The sequence below is a fragment of the Tympanuchus pallidicinctus genome, unplaced genomic scaffold (assembly GCF_026119805.1).
Source record: "Tympanuchus pallidicinctus isolate F22 unplaced genomic scaffold, pur_lepc_1.0 scaffold22, whole genome shotgun sequence".
NCBI lineage: Eukaryota > Metazoa > Chordata > Aves > Galliformes > Phasianidae > Tympanuchus > Tympanuchus pallidicinctus.
In genome coordinates this window covers 896,740-917,216 of record NW_026294739.1, presented here as the reverse complement: position 1 = coordinate 917,216, position 20,477 = coordinate 896,740, and the positions used below count along the sequence as shown (strand labels likewise).

Below are 20,477 nucleotides of genomic sequence, written 5' to 3'. Positions count from 1 at the left end.
ATAGAGCTAGGAAGAAATTACCAGGTGTTACATACGATGTCAGTGGCTCCATTTTGAGTGATGATGAAGTAGGGCAAATCCACCACTGCTTCTATCTGAAAAGTGTCAGGTCACATAGTTTTCAAATATGAGAATATAAAATGGAACCTTTTCCAACTCAGAACTCAAGTTGTAGAACATTCAGCAGAGGAATGAGACTCCTTGGGGCAGCCTCTTACCCTGACAGAGGAATGTTTTCTTCCAGGAACCCATGGAAAGGTCTTGCATACCAGAACCCTACTGTCTACTGCAAAAATAATAGCAACTCCTCAATGCCAGGCTCACGTGCACTGCTTCATGGCAGAGGTCTGAAAGCTCACTGGTGTCTCTGATGTAGATTCAGGAGTTTTCTGTGCCACCCTCAGAAGGCGATAGTGCCTGTGTGAGCTCTAAGGCAGTTCAGCCCTCATGAAGAGATCTTAGGACACACTAATCTTTTTTACAGAAGATAAATGTATTATCAGGGAAAATTACACCCTCAGAGGGGCTTATCAGCTGATGAAACTTCTTTTGCTCACAGCTATCTGATTTGTGTGCTACAGAACACTTAGACTGAGGAATCCATCTGCATCTCTGAGGCTTTAAAAACTCTTGTGGTGTTTAAAGAGCAGTAGCCTAGAGATGCCCCAAAATCAGACAGCTGGAGAGACCAGGGAAGCTGCTGAGATGCTGAGATTCAGCCCAGGCAGTCCAGGTTTGAGGTCTTCTGATAGGTGTTCACATGACAGTAGCATCCAATCCAGTAGGAATGTGGTTGTTAGGGAAGCACTGCTCTTGTCACTGCATTCAGCGCTTCTCTGGGACTGCAGAGTTCTGCTTTTGTTACCAGCAGGGCTGTTGGGGCAGCTGGGGCAGCTGAGTGGGGATTCTCAGCACTTTGTGTCTTCAGGCACTGAGGATCCTACCATGCGGTTTTCCTTTCCAATCCTGCAGGCTGCTGTGTTCCATTGGCAACAGGAATATTGTCTCTAGATGACCTTCCCACACCTGGTGACTGTGTTTCTAATCATAATTCACACATTTGACCTTCTAACAAGCAGCCTAAGCATTAAAAATGTATGAGCCCTTGGTAAGGGGGGACAGCTAGATGGCTGCAGTAACACTGAAGCTGTGGTAGACCTGAATTATTGATAGAAAGAGTGGTTTTCCTTTCCTTTTAGCTACTGAATAATACATTAAAAGCTGCACAATAAGATTATTTTCATTACTCACATAAATGACTTGTTCAGTATCAAAGAGTGAGGAGAACAAATGAAAAGTGTCCTGGAATGGTAAACATATTACACTTAAAAAATTTATCTTCTAGTGTATTTATTCACTTTGGATCTATTTTCCAACAAATGTTTTGTTTTGAAAGACATATTAGGGAACATTTCCTATAACTTAGGGACTGTGAAGTTAGTTTTGAAATCCTTGCATGTAACTGATGCTGCGAGTCAAGTTTATCAGTAGAGAAAAACTGATGTGCCCTTTATTATTGCTGCCCAGAGAGGCTGTGGATGCCCTGTCCCTGGAGGTGTTCAAGGCCAGGTTGGATGGGGGGGGCCCTGGGCAGCCTGGTCTGGTATTAAATGTGGAGGTTGGTGGCCCTGCCTGGGGTGGGGGAGTTGGAGATTCGTGATCCTTGAGGTCCCTTCCAACCCAGGCCATCCTGTGATTCTGTGTGATTATTAGTGGGTGCACATGCTAAACTAAATTAAAAATGCATTTAGGAGTTAAAGTTACCAGGCAGATTGATTCCTGCATACCCTGTCCTTACAGTTGTTCTGTTTTTGTACACCTGGTAATTCCTACGTGCAGTATGCAGCACTGAGATGTCGCCATCTGCACAGCAATGTGGATGAATTGAGTTTGTTCAATTTTGCTTTTCCTATTTAGCCTGATTGCAGTAAAAATAACCCGTATGTAAGTGTTTGCAGGAATTAATAGGCTGTTTGGCTTTCGACGCTGCCTGGGGCTATTAGATCTCCTGGCTGGTTATTAATGTACCCAGCAAGAGTCCTGTTGCAGATTTCTGTTAATCAGCAGCATTCTTACTGCAGGCAATAGATCACAGCTGCCCTGAATGGTGAGTAGATAGCTGCTTCTACATTTCCCCTTGTGCTGCTCCCCCACAGGGCTGCGTGTTGTTGACTTTGAACTGGACATCTCCTTTTCTATCCGCTTTGAACTTACTTCAGCACAGACTCAGCAGTACCTGTTAGGCTGCCTGGGCAGCTTTCTATTTATATCCCTTTGGAAACAATTTTAAAAAGAGAAAGAAACTGAAATTATCCAAATTCATTTGTTACAAGCACTGTGGAAAAGTGACTCTTCTAAAATAGTGTGTTTCCTTTCTTCTATTCATATTTTCTTGGTATAAGAGCTAAGAATAGCACAGCTACGAGTATTGCCTCAGATAAGTATCAATAAATGCTATGTTTTAGTCATGTATTGATTTAGAACCCACTCAACTCACTTGAATGATCTCCATGGATTTTAGAGTCTTTAGAACGTCTGCTTTTGGGAGGCTTTGCATTTGATACTACAAATTTCATAGAATCATAGAATGGCAGAGGTTGCAAAGGAGCACAGTGCTCATCCAGTTCCAACCCTCTGCTGTGTGCAGGTCACCAACCAGCAGCCCAGGCTGCCCAGAGCCACATCCAGCCTGGCCTTGAATGCCTGCAGGGATGGGGCATCCACAGCCTCCTTGGGCAGCCTGTGCCGGTGCCTCACCACCCTCTGGCTGAAAAACTTCCTCCTAATATCCAACCTAAACCTCCCCTGTCTCAGTTTAAAACCTTAGTACAGCCAAACAGGCTGTTCCCTTATACACCTCCAGCTGATGCAAATTAAGCATCATCAGTGCCCTTCTCCACACAACCTTCTGGACAACTCAGCCTTCTAACTATCCATCTTCAATCCCCATGTGTGTTCTGATCACAAGTTCTCAGCAGGACTGTCAAGAGTTGATAAATGTTGTGTTTCTGGAGTCTGTCTGGTGAGAGGATCTACTCTGAGTTCAGTGTGAGTGGCCTGCAAAGTGACTATCCCAGAGTAGAACAGAAACGTGTGCCACTGACCTACTTAGCCCTGAAAGTCTCCATATTCCATTATTGATGAGCTGTTCTGCTTAAAGCCCTCCTTGTTGTGCTTAGTTCAGTGTCAGGGAGATTCCAACAGTTCTTTCATTTCTAGACTAATGTAAATAGAATCTTTATGCTTTATCATCCAGTGGGACACATACAGATGAAATACGTGGACTGAGTCAGAATTTGGTATTGACATTGTATGTTTCTTTCTTAAAGACAAGGCACTGCAATAGGGCATGCTTTTCTTCTCAGTCGCCTCTGATGAGCTAAAAAGGCAGGAGAAGGAAGTCCTGGGCTATGCTTAGCAGTGTCTGTGACATACAGACAACAGTATGTCTGTATGAGAGAAGTTATTTAAGTATTGCAATTTTGTTATTTAGGAACTGACTGCATGGCTGTATGGGTTTAACTTAATAGCAGTCTCTTAGAAAAACAGGAAGGCCAGACGGTGAGTCAGTCCAGGGTACATCCTGGTAAACACTTCAGGGTAGGCAAAGGGCAGATGCTTAAATTATTCCTTTGAGCTTCATAACGTCTAGGTTCCTGCCAAGGTGAATAGCTGGCATTGGCAGTGATGGGGTACAACCAGTGCTATGAAGTACTAAGCAGATTTTATGCTGTGACATGGGGGAGCTCCGTTGAAGGAAAATGAATGCCTGCTGCAGGCTCCAGCAGAGCACTAAGCTAAGCCATCCCTGGGCTTTCTGCTGGGTGAAAACCTCCACAATAAGTTAGACACTCTGCAAACACTGCAGTGTTCTTTTTTTTCCTTTTTCTTATGCTCAGTATTAAACACACTACTCCTGAGTGAAGACTGACAGGTCTTTCTGTTAACAGCTCTCACCACCAGCCTGGTATGCATCCAGGCAGATCTGCTTAGGCAGTGATGGCAATCAGGCCAGGCACTTCTTGTGCTGCTGGGCTACTCTAAAAGCAGCCACAACCCAGAAGTAAATGTACACACAGAGGCACAAATGCAGATGCACTGTGCACTATATCCTACAGTAGCACATGAGCTGTGCCCAGCACTGCACTGAGTGGGAAAGAAAGGAGCTCTGTGACATCTTTTCTTCTGTTTCAGTCATCAGTGCAGGCTGCTGTAAGGCTTTCCTGTACCAGATCTCATAGAGCTTCTCTGCCAACTGGAGATCAGCCAGTATCAACGTGCGACCCAGAAATGTTGCAGTTCTTTGGTAATGCTGTTGCATGAATGTTTTTCTCAGCCCTAGGAAAGGTATTCCCTTTTCACAAAGACAGTTTTTGGAGAGAGGATCCAGGATTTCCAGTCTTTAATCACACCGAAGAATCTGATCCACCGTTTTCTTGATCCCCATTACAGCTGCTCATCCACCACTTTTCCAAAGAATGTTGAGCTGCTGACCTGCTTTCATCCCATAACCACAGCACAGACTGTTCTGTTGCCCCTCCCCACAATTGTCCATAAATTAGGACACAGTCTATTGCAAACTTTCATGTCCTTTGTATTATGTGAGTATAGAATGGGTTGGACTATCTGGGAAATGAATTCCAAGGGTTCCCTACCACAATAAGATCAGCTGAATACATCATTCTTTTTGCTCCTCCTGGGGAAGGGAAGCACTACTGATAAAAGCAGATGAGTAACAGTTAGCATTTGTTTGGTAAGCATTTGTATTCTTGCAGATGAATCAATTGAAAGGTCATTACATTCTCAAAGCATTATCTACAGAGTATATGGACATTCTGTTTTATCTGAAAGACGAGAAGTCACTACTTAGCAATCATAAATGAGTGATCTTTTATGTTCTCAAGTTCTCATTTTCATCCCTAAAGAAAATCACTTAGTAGATCAGCAGGGCACAGAAGGCAGGATTTTTCTTTTTTTAGTATTTTGTCACAATAAGACCATATGAAAACAATCTATGAATGATACACAGATGGTGAAAAGGGAACAATTTGTTATGTCATAGAACACAGGGCATAACAGGCTCCCAGACATTGATCAGGCAGTTGATGTAAAGTAGAATTCAATAGTACAAAATGTCACAGAGGCCAGAACTACGTATTGGTTCAAAACGAGATGAAATAGATAATGGAAAATATAGCTGTTTCTTATGTCCAGTGGCATAGATATTACTTGCCTTAGCTTAGATATCTTACTACCACTGAATGTCAAAGGATGAGAAACACAAGAGTATTTGCTTGTTTTGATTTGCCCTACTTCTATTTTCTTTCATAAGCATTCTGTCCTGTCACTGCTGGGGAGTGAATGGGGCTTTCATCTGATCTGATATGGATGCTTTGCATATTCATATAAATGCAGCTGTTCAGTGTGTCAAACTGTCACTGTGTCTTTTCTGTCGTTCATAATAACAGAATCCCTCAGAAATACACTTGAATTATGGAAGGTGTGAGTTCAGCTTTGTGGGCTGCAAAGGAGTTCCCAAATATTACTGTGTGCACTGCAGTGTTTTGTAACAAACTAAACTGAAGCCTTCGTGCCTTACACATCTGTAGTAAACATTGAAGAGAACCTCACTGAAACCACAGTTGGGCTGAGTAGACTTTTTCCAGATTTGCCATTTTGGTGAAAGCACACAGATTTTCAAGTGTTTTCAGTTATCCCCCAGGGCATAAAAGGCCCAGTCTTCCAGAAACCAGTGAAGGATTTATTGCGCTTTGTGTTGTTAGGTATTCGTGCCATGGAAATATGATTATGAAACTGCACTAAGTTATAAGTTAATGGAGAGTTCAGAGTTGCATCTTTAAAAGATATTTGGTGATGGTGTACCAAAGAGAAGGATGTAACCCCTGCCAGTGATCCCTTCCCATCTTCAGAAGTTGTGTTTGAAAAGAAAGTCTTCAGCCCTTCAAGCAAAATCAGCTCCATTGCTACGAAGCTGTGGTTGCTGGATATTCCCCCCTGACTTCTAAGCTATTTTCTACAAAATGTCAGGAATCTCCTGCCTGAAAGCACAGCAAAGGAAGGTGTTTAACATTAACATCACTTGGATAGTAATCAGACCCTTAGTTGACATATGGATGATCTTCCTGTATGCTAGAGAAAGCTCCCTTTGTGATGGGATATGTTTTCCACTGCAAGAAGTTCTGTTCTGGGCTATTATTCGTAGTTCTGTTGGGCCCATTTTAAATTGTTATGCCTTCATTTACTACTAGTGCTAAAGTGGTTTGCTGGGTGGTATGATGAGAGATAACCTGTTGTTATTGATTTATATTCTGTACGTGATTGCCTTATTAGATGCAAACACTTTTTACAGATTTCCTAGAATGATGACATTCAGTGACCACTGAAAAAAAATCACATGCCCTCAGGTCACCTTGAGAGTGAGTTGCTCTCTCTGCTTTGGGCAGAAAGAAGATCTGGAAGTCCCCTCCTGGAAGTCCTGCAGCTTTGTGTCCAAACAACATACAAGGAAAGACAAAGGAAGGTGGATAAGGAACTGCTCTCACTGCAACCTCTTTCCTGAGGCTAGACATGAAGTTAATGCTGCTTCTAGTAATGTTATCTTCAGATCTGCATCTCTTCCATTCCTGCAGAAGAGAAGCAGAGCTAAGAAGGGTGAAAGAGGCAGAAGAAAAAAGGCAACAGTGAGGAATTCTGAAGGGGTTGGATCTGAAGATTAGAAATAAAGAAATTTCCCCATCCTAATGGAGAATGCTCAGGGTATACAATTGCCAAGGAGCAGTTTTTCTACAAAAGGATTGTTTTTGCTGAACTGCTTTCTTGTTGCTTTGTTGTTGTTGCTGTTGTTTGTTTCTTTGTTTGCAGACCAGTGGGAAAGCCATTCTAGAAGTTGGTTAGGAATCCTTTCTATTCTCTGCACAATGAATAGCTTGGTGAACAGGCTTGTAAACAAACTTGTCTGTTCTAAATGCTCTCCCAATTTAAAATACCTTTCTGTAGCATTTTTCAAAAGCTTCATGAATAATTAAAAATAAACTAATAGGAGAAGGTCAGTGGTAATTTATTAAGCCAGTAATTCTTGTAACTCAGCATTAAGAGGTGGCAGTTCATTGCTAACAATGCTACTGTTGTCTGAGTCCTTCTAGGCAAAGAACCAGAAAACACTTCCAAGCTAATTGGAATCTGCATGAAGCATTCACTCTTTCAACACATGCAGCATCCCATCAGAATCAGTGACTAACAGTGCACTTACTGATAGAACCAGCCCAAAAGACTAAGCAAGGCAGCTCTGCAGTTCTTGAGCCATGGTGCCCCTTCCACCTCACACGTGTGAAGAACCTTCACGATGGCTGGGCTGCGAAGGAGGTTGTGAAAAGGGTTGTGGAAGGATGTGAGCTGTGCACTGGAGAGAGCAGTGATTTTTGGTAAATCTCTGCATGAAGTTGGAGGTGACCAGCAGATCTGTGACTGCCTTTAATGCTCCACGATCCCCGATGGGCATCCCCTCACACTGTTGATGAGGCAGGCTGTGTGTGCAGTGCTAACCATGCTGCCTTGTGAGGGCAGCGTGTGGCACAGTGCTGTGCCCGGTGTGCTATCCCAGAACGCAGCTTCTTCTGGGTTTCTGAGCTCCTACAGCACATCAGGCCAAATGGAAGCTGTTCCATATGAAAAAAACTTTGGTCCCACTGCAATGCTCTCCCTCCTGAGACCCCATCTTATCTATATTATTCCACTATCCAAGTCTTCCCAGCCCATTAAAAAGTCCGAAGAATGGAGAGCTGCAGCATCTGGAAGGAGCATATGCAGGGAAGAGGTACATGTCTTTAAAAGTAAAACCAAATGCCTATGGGATAGCTACATTGCTCAACTTAGGTTGCTTTTTTTAAAGACTATAGAGGTTAAAACATTCATCTGGCTTCCTCCCTCAGCGTTGGCTCAGCACCAGTGTTCACACAGTGGAAGCGGTCTGGACACCACCTCCATTTTGGAACTCTACCAGCAGCTTCCTGAGTTACCAGAAATGGCCATTTGGTTCACAGCATTCATCCTGCCCCGGCCACGTGGCACTGGTTTGCAGGTGTCTCTGTTCCTGGTTTGCTTGGCTCTTAGTGCAGGGGAAGAAGAACCCAACTGTTCTGCCGTGGTCATCTGTTGTTATTCTGTAAGTCTTTTCTGGGTGGCTATAGAAAAATAAGTGGCTTTATGGAGTGTTCCTCCATGAAATTGGTTATACCTCTCAAGAAACTGTCTCTGGAGCTTAAAATACATTACCAGGATACTTGTCATGACTTACTGTTTACTACTGACTTTCAGCATAAATATTTGAATGCTTGCAACTTGAAAAGTCCTAATTATTGTCTACATCCAGCCTGGTGAGATCATTTGAGATTCCTTTTTGTAGAATGTAAGGTACAATACTAGCAAAAGAAATTGAGAAATTGTTTGTTTCTTCATTTGTTTTCACCAGCACTGTCTGACACTCTGGGCAACTTGGATGTACAATCATCTGCCTACTCTAAGAGAAGCCAAAAAGGTCTGAGGTCCCACTGCTAGTCAGGACTGAGTCAGTAATTACTATCCAATACTATTATAACCTTTTTTTTTGTTATTTCCTTAGCTAATAATGGAAGATAGCATAATTCCTGACATACTACAATACAGTTTAGGGAAGAATTCTGCCCTACTGAGCATACATGTGATGAGGATTGGTGACATTGAGTTTGGAGGAAAATCCTGCAGGTTTTTGGAGTAGTTTCCTGTTAATTTACTGGTTGTTAGGCTGGAAATGAACTACAGGACTTGGCCCCACAAAAATACAGCTTTCCTAATAAGCAATTAAGGCATTGACAGTAAGAACAGGAATGGGAAAGGTGTTAGGGTACACAGTAGTGGCTGATGAATACTAGAACTATTCTAGAAGGAAGAAGGTAACCAGAAAGGTGGAACTGCCCTTTTTTGGTTATGACTTCTAGAGTTTTTGTAGGGCTCAGAAGAGAGCTCTTCAACTTGTGTTCTGGGATTACTACCAGTCCCTAAAATATTACAGCATCACTGGTAAAAGGCCTGAGAAAATAAAGTAGAAAACATCCATTTTTCTGATGAAATGAACAAGAAGAAAGAAAATAGAAGTAATGAATGAACAGTCAATATTTAGAATAAATGCTATTGAGATAAATGAAAGTTGCTTGGTTTTAGGTCTTTTAAAAAGCTGCTTCATCAATGGATTTTTTTAATATTCAGTGGCTACGTGGCCTTTTAATTAAGTAAGTTTGAGACACACTGCAATAGACATTAGTTTTACTTGAGAAGCTCTAAGTTACTCCAGCATTTTATGTTCCTGTATAACCCGATGACTATTTGATTGAATCACTGTGGGTCATGGGCATTACAATTTCAACGTACACTGATGGCAGCACCGTCTTTACCTTTTATAATGCAAAAATATAAGCTCCAGAGGTCAAAGGAGAAATAGACAGAACGTGGGTTCTAAAGCAGTGCAGTAGGCAGTGGGGTTGGCTTTTAGAGCCTTTCTCCTTGTTATTACTTGACAAGAGCTGGCACTAATCCAGCCTTACCTGAATTTCTACCTTGGTTTTAGACTTCAGTCCTACCAAAGAAGTAGGATACAAATATATCCTAAGGGCTCTGGGCTACATAAGATACTGTTAGGGATGTTAGAATACTTCTCGTTTGAAGGAGTTTTCAAAATGAGTTCATTTAACTGAGGATGTTTATCATCGCTTCGAAGAGATTTGCCTGGGACTTTCTGGAGGGAGAAGGAAGAGCAAAGGAGTGTAGTGGGACACCTACATTCCTACATTTCCTTCTGAACTTCAAATTCACAGACCTAAAATCCAACACTGAGGTCTCTCTGCGGATGCATTTTAGCCTGGATTAAGTTGGAATGTGGAACCAACACTTCTTGAATGTAAATACTGCTAGCTGTATTTCAGAAGAAAGGTTATGTATTAGGATATTCATTTTATTTGTATGTTTTCTTTCTTTTTAAATATCTGCACGCATGTGTATCTTCATAAAAACTCATAACACAAAGCCCCTCACATTTCTGTCATTCTCAGCATACAGCCCTCAATCTGCAACAACTGTCATTTTAAAATGAATCTCATCCATGCTTAATTTGTATTTCAAGGATAGCACTCAGCCGTACGGTCTAGTGCCAATCCCTTTTAATAAACACTGAAGGAAATCTAACATACCTTTCCCTAACATATTTTTTTTTATTAGCTTTATTATGTGTTTTTAAGTCAAACAGCTTTTGAACTGTGAAAAAATCTAAGGACATCTTTACATTTCTAAGTATGATTCATCAGAGGTTCCAAATTTTTACAAATTATAGTTGAAGAGCTCTCCTGAGAGCTGAGATGATTCAAGCACTGTCTTGTTACTAATTGTAGCTTTAAGAAAGTAGCAAAAAAACTATCCTTAAATTGCAAGCCTGCTGCTTCCTGCTGTCTTTTTGCTGAGTTACTTAGCAAGCTGCTTCCAAATACTTAACCTCTCCTGCAAACTAACCTAACAAAGCTCAGCTCACTCTGAAGACATTCGGTTGTTCCTCAGGAAGATGTAACATTTTTGGTTTGATGGTGGTTTTTTTTGCAAAACGTATTCCATATGTGGTTAGAACAGCATCTTAATTATAACCAGGTCTGAGGGAGTTGGTCGCTATAGCAACAGTCCATTTAGTGCATTTTAGGAGGAAAACCCAACTCGTCTGAATGTTCGAGGGAAGACAGAATGAAAGAGGAAGGGAGGTTGAGCTTGCCTTTCTCTAAGCCACAAGCTGCAGCATCCTCTGTTTAAAGCAGGCATGCGGGGGAGCAGCTTCCATTTCCTCAATGGTTCTCATGCTGCTGACAGGCTCCTTGGCTGTCTGTATAAAATGCAACCTTCCTGATTTCAGAAATGCAACTGTGCCGGGGCTAATCAAGGATAGCACCTCACTGAATATTTCCTAAATGTGCAGATGGAAACAGGAGGCACGATCTCCCTAAAAAAAGCTGGAGCTGAGAAAATGTGTGATGCAGTGTCTTGTCCAGCATGTGTCCTGCTATACAGAAGCTCCCCCTGTGTTCTTACTGAAGTCAGAGGGAATTTGGTGTCAGCTGATTCCTCTGCAAGCATCTCCTGGGATGTGTGCCTGCCTTTGATTCAATGGTAAGGAATTGTTTTTTTTCAGAGTGCCTGGTATGGTGCTCTGCTTTGGTTCTAGGAGAAAAACAACACTGATAACACACTGATGTTTACAGCTGCTGCTAAGCAGTGCTGTACAGAACCAGGCAGTTCTCAGCAAAGGGCCCAAGGAGCTGGGAGGGAACAGAGTGAGTGATTTACACTGGCCAAAGGGATCTTCCATACCACGTGAAATCATGGAGGGGAATGGGAGTTCTGCCACTGCTCTGGGTCTAGCTGGGCACTGGTCAGAGGGTGGTGATAAATTGTTTGTGCATCACTTTTTGTATACATACATACATATTTATATATACATATAGTCATAACTATTATCCTTTTCCTTTTCTCTATCACAGCAAATAGATTTCTCTCAACTTAGGAGCTTTACTTCATTTTTTTCCAGTTCTCTCTCCCATCCCACTGGGAAGGGAGGGGTGAGCAAACGGTTGTGTGCTGCTGAGCCACCTGCTGGGTTAAACAACAACAGTATCACAGATCCAAAGACACTGTGGTTTGTTTTCCCTCTCGTGGCTTAAGATGGAAAAATATACCAAGGGGACAAAAAAACCTTACTCCTGCCAAATCTTAGGTTGTGATGCTTCCCTCCCCATCACTGTCAGTTACTGCCCATACTTTGGGCAGTGTGTCCAAAGCACTGACCCAAGGCTCAATTTTGAGGCTGCTGTTGGAGTTATCAGAGCTTTTGTGAGCATAGGGGGTTCTGTGCAAGCCTGCATGTTTTGACAGCATGCTGAGCACTCAATTTTCATTTTGTGCATAATGATTTACAACTTGCTGGGATTCTGTAGGCTCAGCACATCTCCTTTGCAGAAGCAGAGAGGAAAGAGGAGCCCTGGCTTGTGCAGCTTTGTGGGAGCAAAGGGCCAGTTCTAAATCATGGCTTTGCTTCCACTGTGACACAGCTCTCCCCACTCCAACCCATTGGGCTCAGTGGGCTCAGCCACTGAAGTGGAGATGCGGAGATCTTCTCTGCATGAGGAGGAGGGTTTGTTCTCTTGAGTGGGGTTCTGTTCTCCTCAGGGTGCAAAGAATTGTTGGGGAGGAATAATGATATTGAGGAGGTGCCAACTCCGCAGGTGTGTTGGAAGGGGTTTCGTGATAGGTTGGGCCCACCAGGAGGGAGCAATGGGAGTCTACAGCACGTGGTGGGAAAGAGTTGAATCTGTGTGGAGCAGCTTGTGAGGAAATTTTTTGTGAAGGGAAAACGAGTAAATCTGGAGAGGAAGATAGCATGGTTAGTTATGGTTGCTGGAGAGGGTGCAGACCAATAAAATCTGCATTCTCATGCCTTGTGCTCTTTGTGAAGGAAGAATCATTCAATCAGAAATAAGGATGAAGAGGGCCTTTCCTTTTCTTGGATTTCTAATAATCTCTGTTCCTTGACCCACACTCTCACGTTTTCCCCTTGGATGTCAGAATCACCTTGAAGGAAGAGGAGAACTTGCTGGCTGCAATCTCATGGTGTCATTTGTGCAATTGTCATCACCGGCTGCCACTGCTGCTAAGTGCCACGGGATCCTTCAAGCTCTACCTCAATGGGCTTCCCACAGAGCTTGAAGAAGGAGAGTAAGATTCCATGTCGTACTCGGCAGGAAGAAGCGAACACGCAGCACTTCTTCACTCCTCCCTCCGGTGAGCTGTGTTGCTGTCCAAGAACCAGGAACTACTTTCTCACCTCCAAATGTTGTAAATGAGACACAGTGCCCCTGATTCTAATTCCATTAAAAAGTGCCACACCAGATGCACACAGCCTAGCATTCCTTGAAGAACTGAGGAGGAGAATGCTCAAACCAAAAGAGCCTTCCTCTGATGGGAGATGCTGCTTGTTTGGGGTACTTCCTGAAAAGAGTCTGTAGTCAGAGAAGTGTGGCTACCTGTGCAGCTCCCTGTGCTACTTTTCCTTTGCACTACCCTACAACGGCAGAGCTTCACGCCTTTCACTGCAACAGCCAATATTTTGCTATTTTCTGTACCCTTATATCTTCCTGCACATTGCAGCAAAATGGAAGGGAAGCAAATTTTCTTCAGAATGACACAATTTGAACTCATTCATTGAAACAAGTGGGATGATATTTGGCCAAATTTCAAGCAGATACTATAAGGTCAAAAACTTCTGCAGCCAAAACCTGACTCACATTTTTGCAGTTGTGTCACTCCCCACACAAGCAGTTAATGTGTTTGCATTCTGCCTTGTCTTCTCCCATTTCTCACACAGACATGCTGACTGTTTCTTTCCTGTGCCCCATCCCTCACCTTTGTGCTCATAGAAATGCTCTCCTTTTCCTTATCCCCCATCACCACCCCCCTCAAGATCTCAAATGTGAGGCTGAAGGAGACAGGGAGCCAAATTCTGTTCTCGGTGTTAGATCTGGAAATCATTCCCCTGGCTTCACATTTATGCTAATGCAAAAAAGATGAGAATTTAGCTTTCTGTACTGTTGTCAACAGGGGAAAAATAAAGTCCCTATAAGACCGTATCCATAGAAACCATCCTGCTGCAATAGAAAGTAAAGCAGCAAATCAATCTCTTCAGTTTTAAAATGAAACCCATTTAACAACATTACAGTGCATCTGCTGTTGACGAGATCATCTGTGCTGATAACTCTGTTGAAAAGCCCTTCTGTACCATATAAGCTGGCATGAATATTTCTTCAGCTTGATAAAATTCAGATTTTGGGTAGAGTAGGCATTGATGAGAAAAACCCATGAAGACAGGACAATGAAACAGAGCCAAGTCCAGCAGCAACAGTGTTTAATGAGAGAGAAAATTGTTCAATTTAGCATTTAGCCCAAGTATCTGGGCACATGGTGCCTAACACTCCAGTGTGGCAGCAGAGGCAATGACCTGTCCCCTCTGCCTTCCTGCTCTTTGGTTATGTGGGACCATATGTGACAAACACTACATTTTTACTTTGCAATGCATTTGTCCGAGTGGGAGTGCATGTGTGTGTGTGTGTGTGTGTGTGTGTGTGGCTGGTGGACTGTCAGATGAGATTTCAAGAGCTGCCTCAGTGCAAGACAATCCAGGCTGACTGCATTAGAAAGGTGCATGTTTCGGAGGCAGAGGCACTGCCAATGCAGTGCATGTGCTGGCTGTCTCTGCATTTTATTGTTTTTACATTTCATTCTGTCAGACTCGGGAGAGGACCTCTCTTCTATGCCATGGAGAATGCATGGGAATATATAGATGTACCATCCAGGCTGCAGATGTGGCACTGCGTGCTGAGGGATTCTGCGTTCCTTTTTTCTCCAATTGAAAAATCTCTGTGGACATTTTGAGAAATATTACTGTTCTTTATCAGACAATTGCCCATCCACAGAGGAGGAGGCACAGTTCTGCATTGCCTTTGCACTGAGCCTAAATCCTGCAGTCTCCGCCTTTCCTATGCTTTGCAGATAGATAGAGGATATCTGTCTGGCAGAAATGCAGCCTTATTTTAGACAAAGGGGATAAAACTGAACAGGAGACAATTAAAAAGCATTACAGAAATTGCCTCGGCTGTGAGTAGCCCTTTTGTTGGTGAGGATCGGATACACATCCCTGTGTCACTTTGCAGTGTTGCTTCTAAATCTCAGTCCCTTGATAACAGCAATCACACACGCTGTCTCCTTTCATCTACAGCTGCCCTATATATTATGGCAATCCCTCTTTGATGGAAAGTTATCTATTCTTTTCTGACCTGAGGGCAAGGTTATTCCAATGCTCTCCATTTAGTGCCATCACTGAAACACATCCAAAAGCATCAACCGGTGCATAATGGTGCTGCTCAGCATCTGAATGAAATGAGAGCACATGCCAAGTGAAGCACGCGTGCTTTTTGCTGCTGTGCCATTTCTAACAGGGAACGGAAGATGCATTTCTCACCACCTTGTGTGGTAGAAATGGCTCTGTGGTCTGAAAGGCTGAGATTTTCACAGTTAGGAAAAGAGACCCCAACGCACTGCTTTAGGACAGGGTTGACAGGGTTGACTGTTGAGGCAGAAGAGTTTCCTACTGGAAAGCAACTAGCTGAAAACAAAGATTGCAACTTGGTTTCCACGGTCAGTAATTGACAAATCCAGGGATTCTACCCACATTGAGGGATAAAACGCGTTCATTTCCTAAGTCCCAGACTTTCAGTATTGAAGAATGATATTTCTGCCATTCATTGAACTTCTTACTGGAAATTTCCAATGCCTACTTAACCCTTCTGTATCTCCATATAATGATGCTATTTAGCATCAGAGTTCAAATTCCTGATCAGATTAAACACGACTCTTTTGCAAATTTCTGTCTAAAAAAAGAAGCAGAAGAAGAGCGCAGACTGGCACTTCTCATACTGTTGTTCACCAAGGGGAGCAGCTCAGGGGACCAGGCTCAGGGAAACCCTGCACACCAGTTGGAGCAGAGAGAGTGGAAGTGTTTTTTCCTGTAGGTGCAAAACCATGTGGAGATTGGGTGACAAAACCCAGAGATTTGAATGGCTTTTGACATCAGCCTTTCCTCTACCTGTGATAAATGGCAAGAAAGTCAACCTTCCCTACCATGAGAGTCCATGGGAGGAGCACTGCTGGAGCTGCTTATTGCAGCTCAGAGGGCCAAAGCAGGGTGCTGGCTCTGGCTCTGGCCCTGCAAAGCAGTGAACCTCAGAGCATTCTTCATGCATAAGCTCCTAAGGTTTGCACAGTCATGTCCAGAGTAGGAGTGCTTCTTAATGATGCCTGTCTCCATGGATTCAAAGTTGACTCCATGTTTGCATGCTGCCCGTTGTACACCACCACCCCCATGGGTATAGCAAACACCCTGAGTCACCTTCTGAAAATAAACAAGATTTCCAGGAGACCTGGAAGCCATCTGGTAGTGGAGGCAGGCGAGAAGACACTGGGCTGAAAAGCTCAGTGATGTGGCAGTGTTTCTATCTGTCACCATAGCCATTTCTTTTGACAACGTTAAACGCCGTTTCAATTATTGCATAAACACGTTTTCTGTTAGAAATTTGTAACAAACAGCAAGCCAGTAGTAAAATGTCTCCTTGGGATGAGACCTTTTCTCATAGTCGCTTTACAAGCACACAAATCCCATCTATATTTAAAAACGCCATTCATTTTACCACTGGAGAGACCTCTACCACAAATCAGCGTACCTCTTTTGGACAAAACAATTATCTTCTGTCTGGACTCTGGTGGCAGCACCCCAGCTGTGTGCTGTTCCTGACACTGCAGGTCGGAGCAGTGACGCAGTGCAGCCCTGGCCTCGCTCTGCCCCTCGTGGTGCGTTCTGTGCTTTCCATCCAGCCGCTGCCCCGCTGCAGCACCCTGTGCACTAACGCAACAAACTGCAACCATCGGGCCTATATGCAGCACCAGCTGTGACCACAACTTCTGAACATGCAACTGGATTATGCCTCAGTGCGAGGTACTGAAGACTGACAATCTGCAGAGACTCCTGAAACCATCCTGCCGTGTCTTGGGAGATCTGAGTGGTGAAGGGCAGTTTCATGAAGATGTATGAAGCAAAGTTTGTGGCTTTCTCCCTAGGTTTGAAACTGAAAGGCTGCTTTGGGCTCATGCAGAGAGAAACACTGTCCTCCTTGTTTTCTGCTGCTCGAGAAGCCTTTGGAGGTGCCAGGGAGCAGTCACAGTGCTGGTGAGCCAAGGCCAGCTGTGTTCCCTGGGTCCCCCTGTGCTGTTTCTTACTGCTGCCCCAGCCCTCCCCAGTCTCCCAACACCTCTTCCAAAGGCATCTTTTCAGCATGCAGCTGGTTGGTCAGATTGGTCCCCATGCTGTGGAAGTGTGGCTCGGTGTTTAAGTTATCATTAGGTAGGAAGAGCATTTTGTGACTTGGTGGTGAGAGTTCATGCCGAGGGCTTTCTGCACTCTGCGGCCAGGCAACCACAATCCTGGTTTTGTTTAAACACAACAGATCCAGGAGAAGGAAAAGGATAAGTTTTCACTGCTTCAACTTGTGTAAAGATTGCTGCCTCGGGCAGAAGGCTGAGCTTCAGCTTTTGCGTGGGATTCATAAGTCTCAGTGAAGGTGATGCTGCTGTACACGTTCCCTGGTTTGGGTTCCCTGGTTCCCTGGTTGGTTACATTCTGAACACTCTTACCTGCCTCACTGAAGTGAAAGCTAAGACCAGTGAAACTGGAAAACGGTGAGAACCCCAAGCACACATCAGACCATGCAGCCGTAGGTGTGCCTCTGTAAGAAGAGGACAGATGCAACCTGCTGCTCTCTGACCCCCATGAGCACTCACCTTCTCAGCACGATGTGCTATGGGTGGCTGCTCCCCATCGCAGTGCTGTCTGGGGCTGCTGCCTCCGGGCAGGGGCACAGGGCAGCCCCTCCTGCCATGCAGCCCCAGGGCCCCGGGCTGTGCTGCTCAGCCCCCCAGGGCTGCGGGGCGCTGGGCAGGCTGTGCGTGGCTGGTGAGGCAGCAGGAACACAGGGGAGAGGTAGGAACGTGGGCCTGCTGAGAGCTGTGGGAACCGAATCGCCTGCACTGAGCTCAAACGTGAAGTCTTTTAAATAGGAGAGTGCTTTGTTATTTAGCTGGGCATATTCAAAATTGATCTTGCCCCTGGTGACTTCATCTGGGAATTTTGCTCTGCTTTTCTGATCTTCAGGGTAAATTTTTTCCCCGTTTTGCTTCAAATGATACAGATTGCTGGCTTGGAGGCCTGTTTCATAATTGTATTGATTTGTGCAGGGAATATTGCAATATTCTGGCTTTTGGTCAGTGCAGTTGCGTTCATTTTGCAACAACAGCTTGTTTTTGTATTGAGACATCTTACAGATAATACTGTTCATGTCATTCCCAATGCAGTTGTCTTCCAGGTGCTTGTTGTCATAGCTGATTTTTAATGATGCCACTTGTGTCATGCAGTGCTCCAAGAGCTGCACTATGCCAGCACTGCTCTCCCGTGGCGTGGGGCTGACGTAGCCCTGGAAATGTCCAAGCCCAAGAGGCTGCAGCAGCTCATCGCAGATGGACAAAGAGTGGTACATCACTTCACTTCTGTCCTCCCTCTCCAGAGGATCCAGGGGTGAGGTGGCAGCAGTCTTGTAGGAATAACAAGACTCTACGTCATGACTGTCGTTTAGCAAAGGGTTTTCAGAGCTCTGTGAGCCACAGTGTCTGCTCAAACCTTCTGTCAGCAGGTTTTCACCTCCTGGTGTCTGGCATCCCTCTGGCATTGTCTCCTTCTCATCCTCAGTTGAAGATGGATGTCTGTCGTCCCCATTTGCCTGTGACTGTGGTGCACAGTTTGATGCTTTGGTTTCTACAGTGCCAGGCACTGTAGGTGAGTCCTGGTGTTGGCACCCTGTCCTTCCTTGGAAGGCCACATTAGCTGTGTGAGTGTAAGAATCTCTTTCAGCAACATTTTCTGAAGAGGTCTGGGTTGCAGCCTTGCCTTCATCCAAAAACACCCTTAGGTGAGATGAATTAGATTCTTCCTTGCTCTTTTTCTCCTGCTGAGCCTCTGTGCTAACTTTCTGCTCTGGGCTGGGACTGCGAGTGACCAGTGAGTCATTACACTTTTCTGTCTGTGATCTGGGACTCTGCAGAGAGTCTGGGGAAGAAACAAGTCCCGCGTGTTTTCGCAGCCAGTTTATTATCCCCATTGTTAGTGAAAGTTCAGTATCACAGAGCTTTAGCAAGCATTCTTTGCCTTTCCACGTGCTGTGGAAAAATCCTTGGCTGATAATGTCTATACCTGGCTGGGAAGCCATGTTTTCTTCAGCTCCAACATGAAAGCTGTAGATGGACAAGGGGATTTCAATGGCTTGTTCTGAAATGCTTTCAGATGTACACAAGTCATCATCCATGACCGGGTTTATTTTGACTTCGTTTGGGTCATAGAAGAGCTCATAAAGGGCATCTCCACTGTAGCTGTCTCTTGGAAATCTGCCTGGGACCCCAGGAGTCTGAGCTTCCTTCACTTCGTCATCTTGTCCAGGAGAGAATGAATCATAGTAGCCTTCATCGCTTGTGGATATGGATTCCTGGTTGTCACTTTTTGGCGTTCCGGTTTCTGTGGAGCTCTCTTTGGAATTGTCCTCATCTTTATCAGGCGGTGTCTGGGGCCTCATGGCAGGTGCAGCAGCCTGGCCTCCAGCTTTTCCCCTTTCAGAACCAGGAACCTTCAGTACCTTCTTATCAAACAGCATGCTCTGATGCAGCCTCACTGATTTGTTAATGTTGTCCCAAAACTTTGCAAATTCAATGGCCTCATTCTGGCCAGGGGAGGCCAGCTGCTCCACACCACCCTGGAAGGAGCCCATGACGGGGCTCTCCTTGTGCTTGCTCCGTCTCACCAGGACTTCTTTGCTGCTCTCCAGCTCCAGGTGAGCAGAGCTCTCGTCAGCAAATATTTCCCCGCAGCCAGTGAGGGAGTCAAAGCTCTTCAGCGATGCGACATCTTCACACAGAGCGTTGCAGCAGTCGTAGGAAGAGTCAGACTGCAGCTCGTTGTCGGAGCAGTCCTGGGACAAGCAATCAGCAGCAAATGTTTCTCCAGTTTTGAAAAAGGACTTTGCGAGACGCCCAGGCATCTCACCCTTGCAACCCGGAGAGGACAGATTCTTGTCCTTGTCAACCAGGAACGTGAGGCTCTCTGGCTTACTTTTCTTTATATGAAATATATCTCTGAGCCCTTTCTTCGACCTCTTGAGGGATATCCTCTTCCTGGGAATAGTTTTTGCAACAGCCGGTACAAAAGGCATCTGTGGCACAAAGTTCCTGTAATCGATCATCTGGCTGCTGCAGGCGGGCGGGCTGGGGCTGGCCACACACTCTTTCTTACTGGTGGAACTGGACACCCCTGAAAAGCTGGCGCTATTTACAAGTCTCCCCTTGCCCTTAGCAGCAAACCCTTCCTCACAAGCCCTGCTGCTCGGGCTGCACCGCTCGCTTTTATCAGCCTCACTCACACAGTCGTGGGTTTTACTCTTCCTCACGAGTTTGTAGTAGGTTCCAGAAGGCTTTTCCAGGCTGTTCTCACCAGCTCCACTCCTTGCTGTTCTGCTGGAAAATCTGTAGTTCTTGTGCGTGGCCAAACACGCCAGCTGGACTTGGGCTACGCTTTGATTTCCCTCCAGAGCAGCCCTTTTGTCCTTGCCCACGTCATCTCTGTTTGTAGGAGTGGTGTGTGCTGGTGGCACTTTCTCGTGTTGCACACTGGATTTTATGAAGGTCCTTCCTCTCTTGAGTTCCATGCTGCTGCTTCCTCACATCTGCTTCTGTAAAGAAAGCAGCAGAAC

The 20,477-nt window shown here is 44.7% G+C and overlaps 2 protein-coding genes across 4 annotated transcripts in view; both read right to left on the bottom strand.

Moving 5' to 3' along the window:
- Positions 1-20,477, bottom strand: part of PLEKHB2 (pleckstrin homology domain containing B2) — a 418,604-nt gene that overhangs the window by 271,073 nt on the left and 127,054 nt on the right. The gene's annotated exons all lie outside the window — the stretch shown is intronic.
- The window catches only part of AMER3 (APC membrane recruitment protein 3), a 35,553-nt gene that overhangs the window by 9,188 nt on the left and 5,888 nt on the right, over positions 1-20,477 (bottom strand). The window contains exon 2 of the mRNA XM_052685573.1: positions 17,470-20,456. Coding sequence (XP_052541533.1) covers positions 17,487-20,432 — 2,946 coding nt within the window. The 5' untranslated portion in view covers positions 20,433-20,456 and the 3' untranslated portion in view covers positions 17,470-17,486. The remainder of the gene's footprint in view (positions 1-17,469; positions 20,457-20,477) is intronic.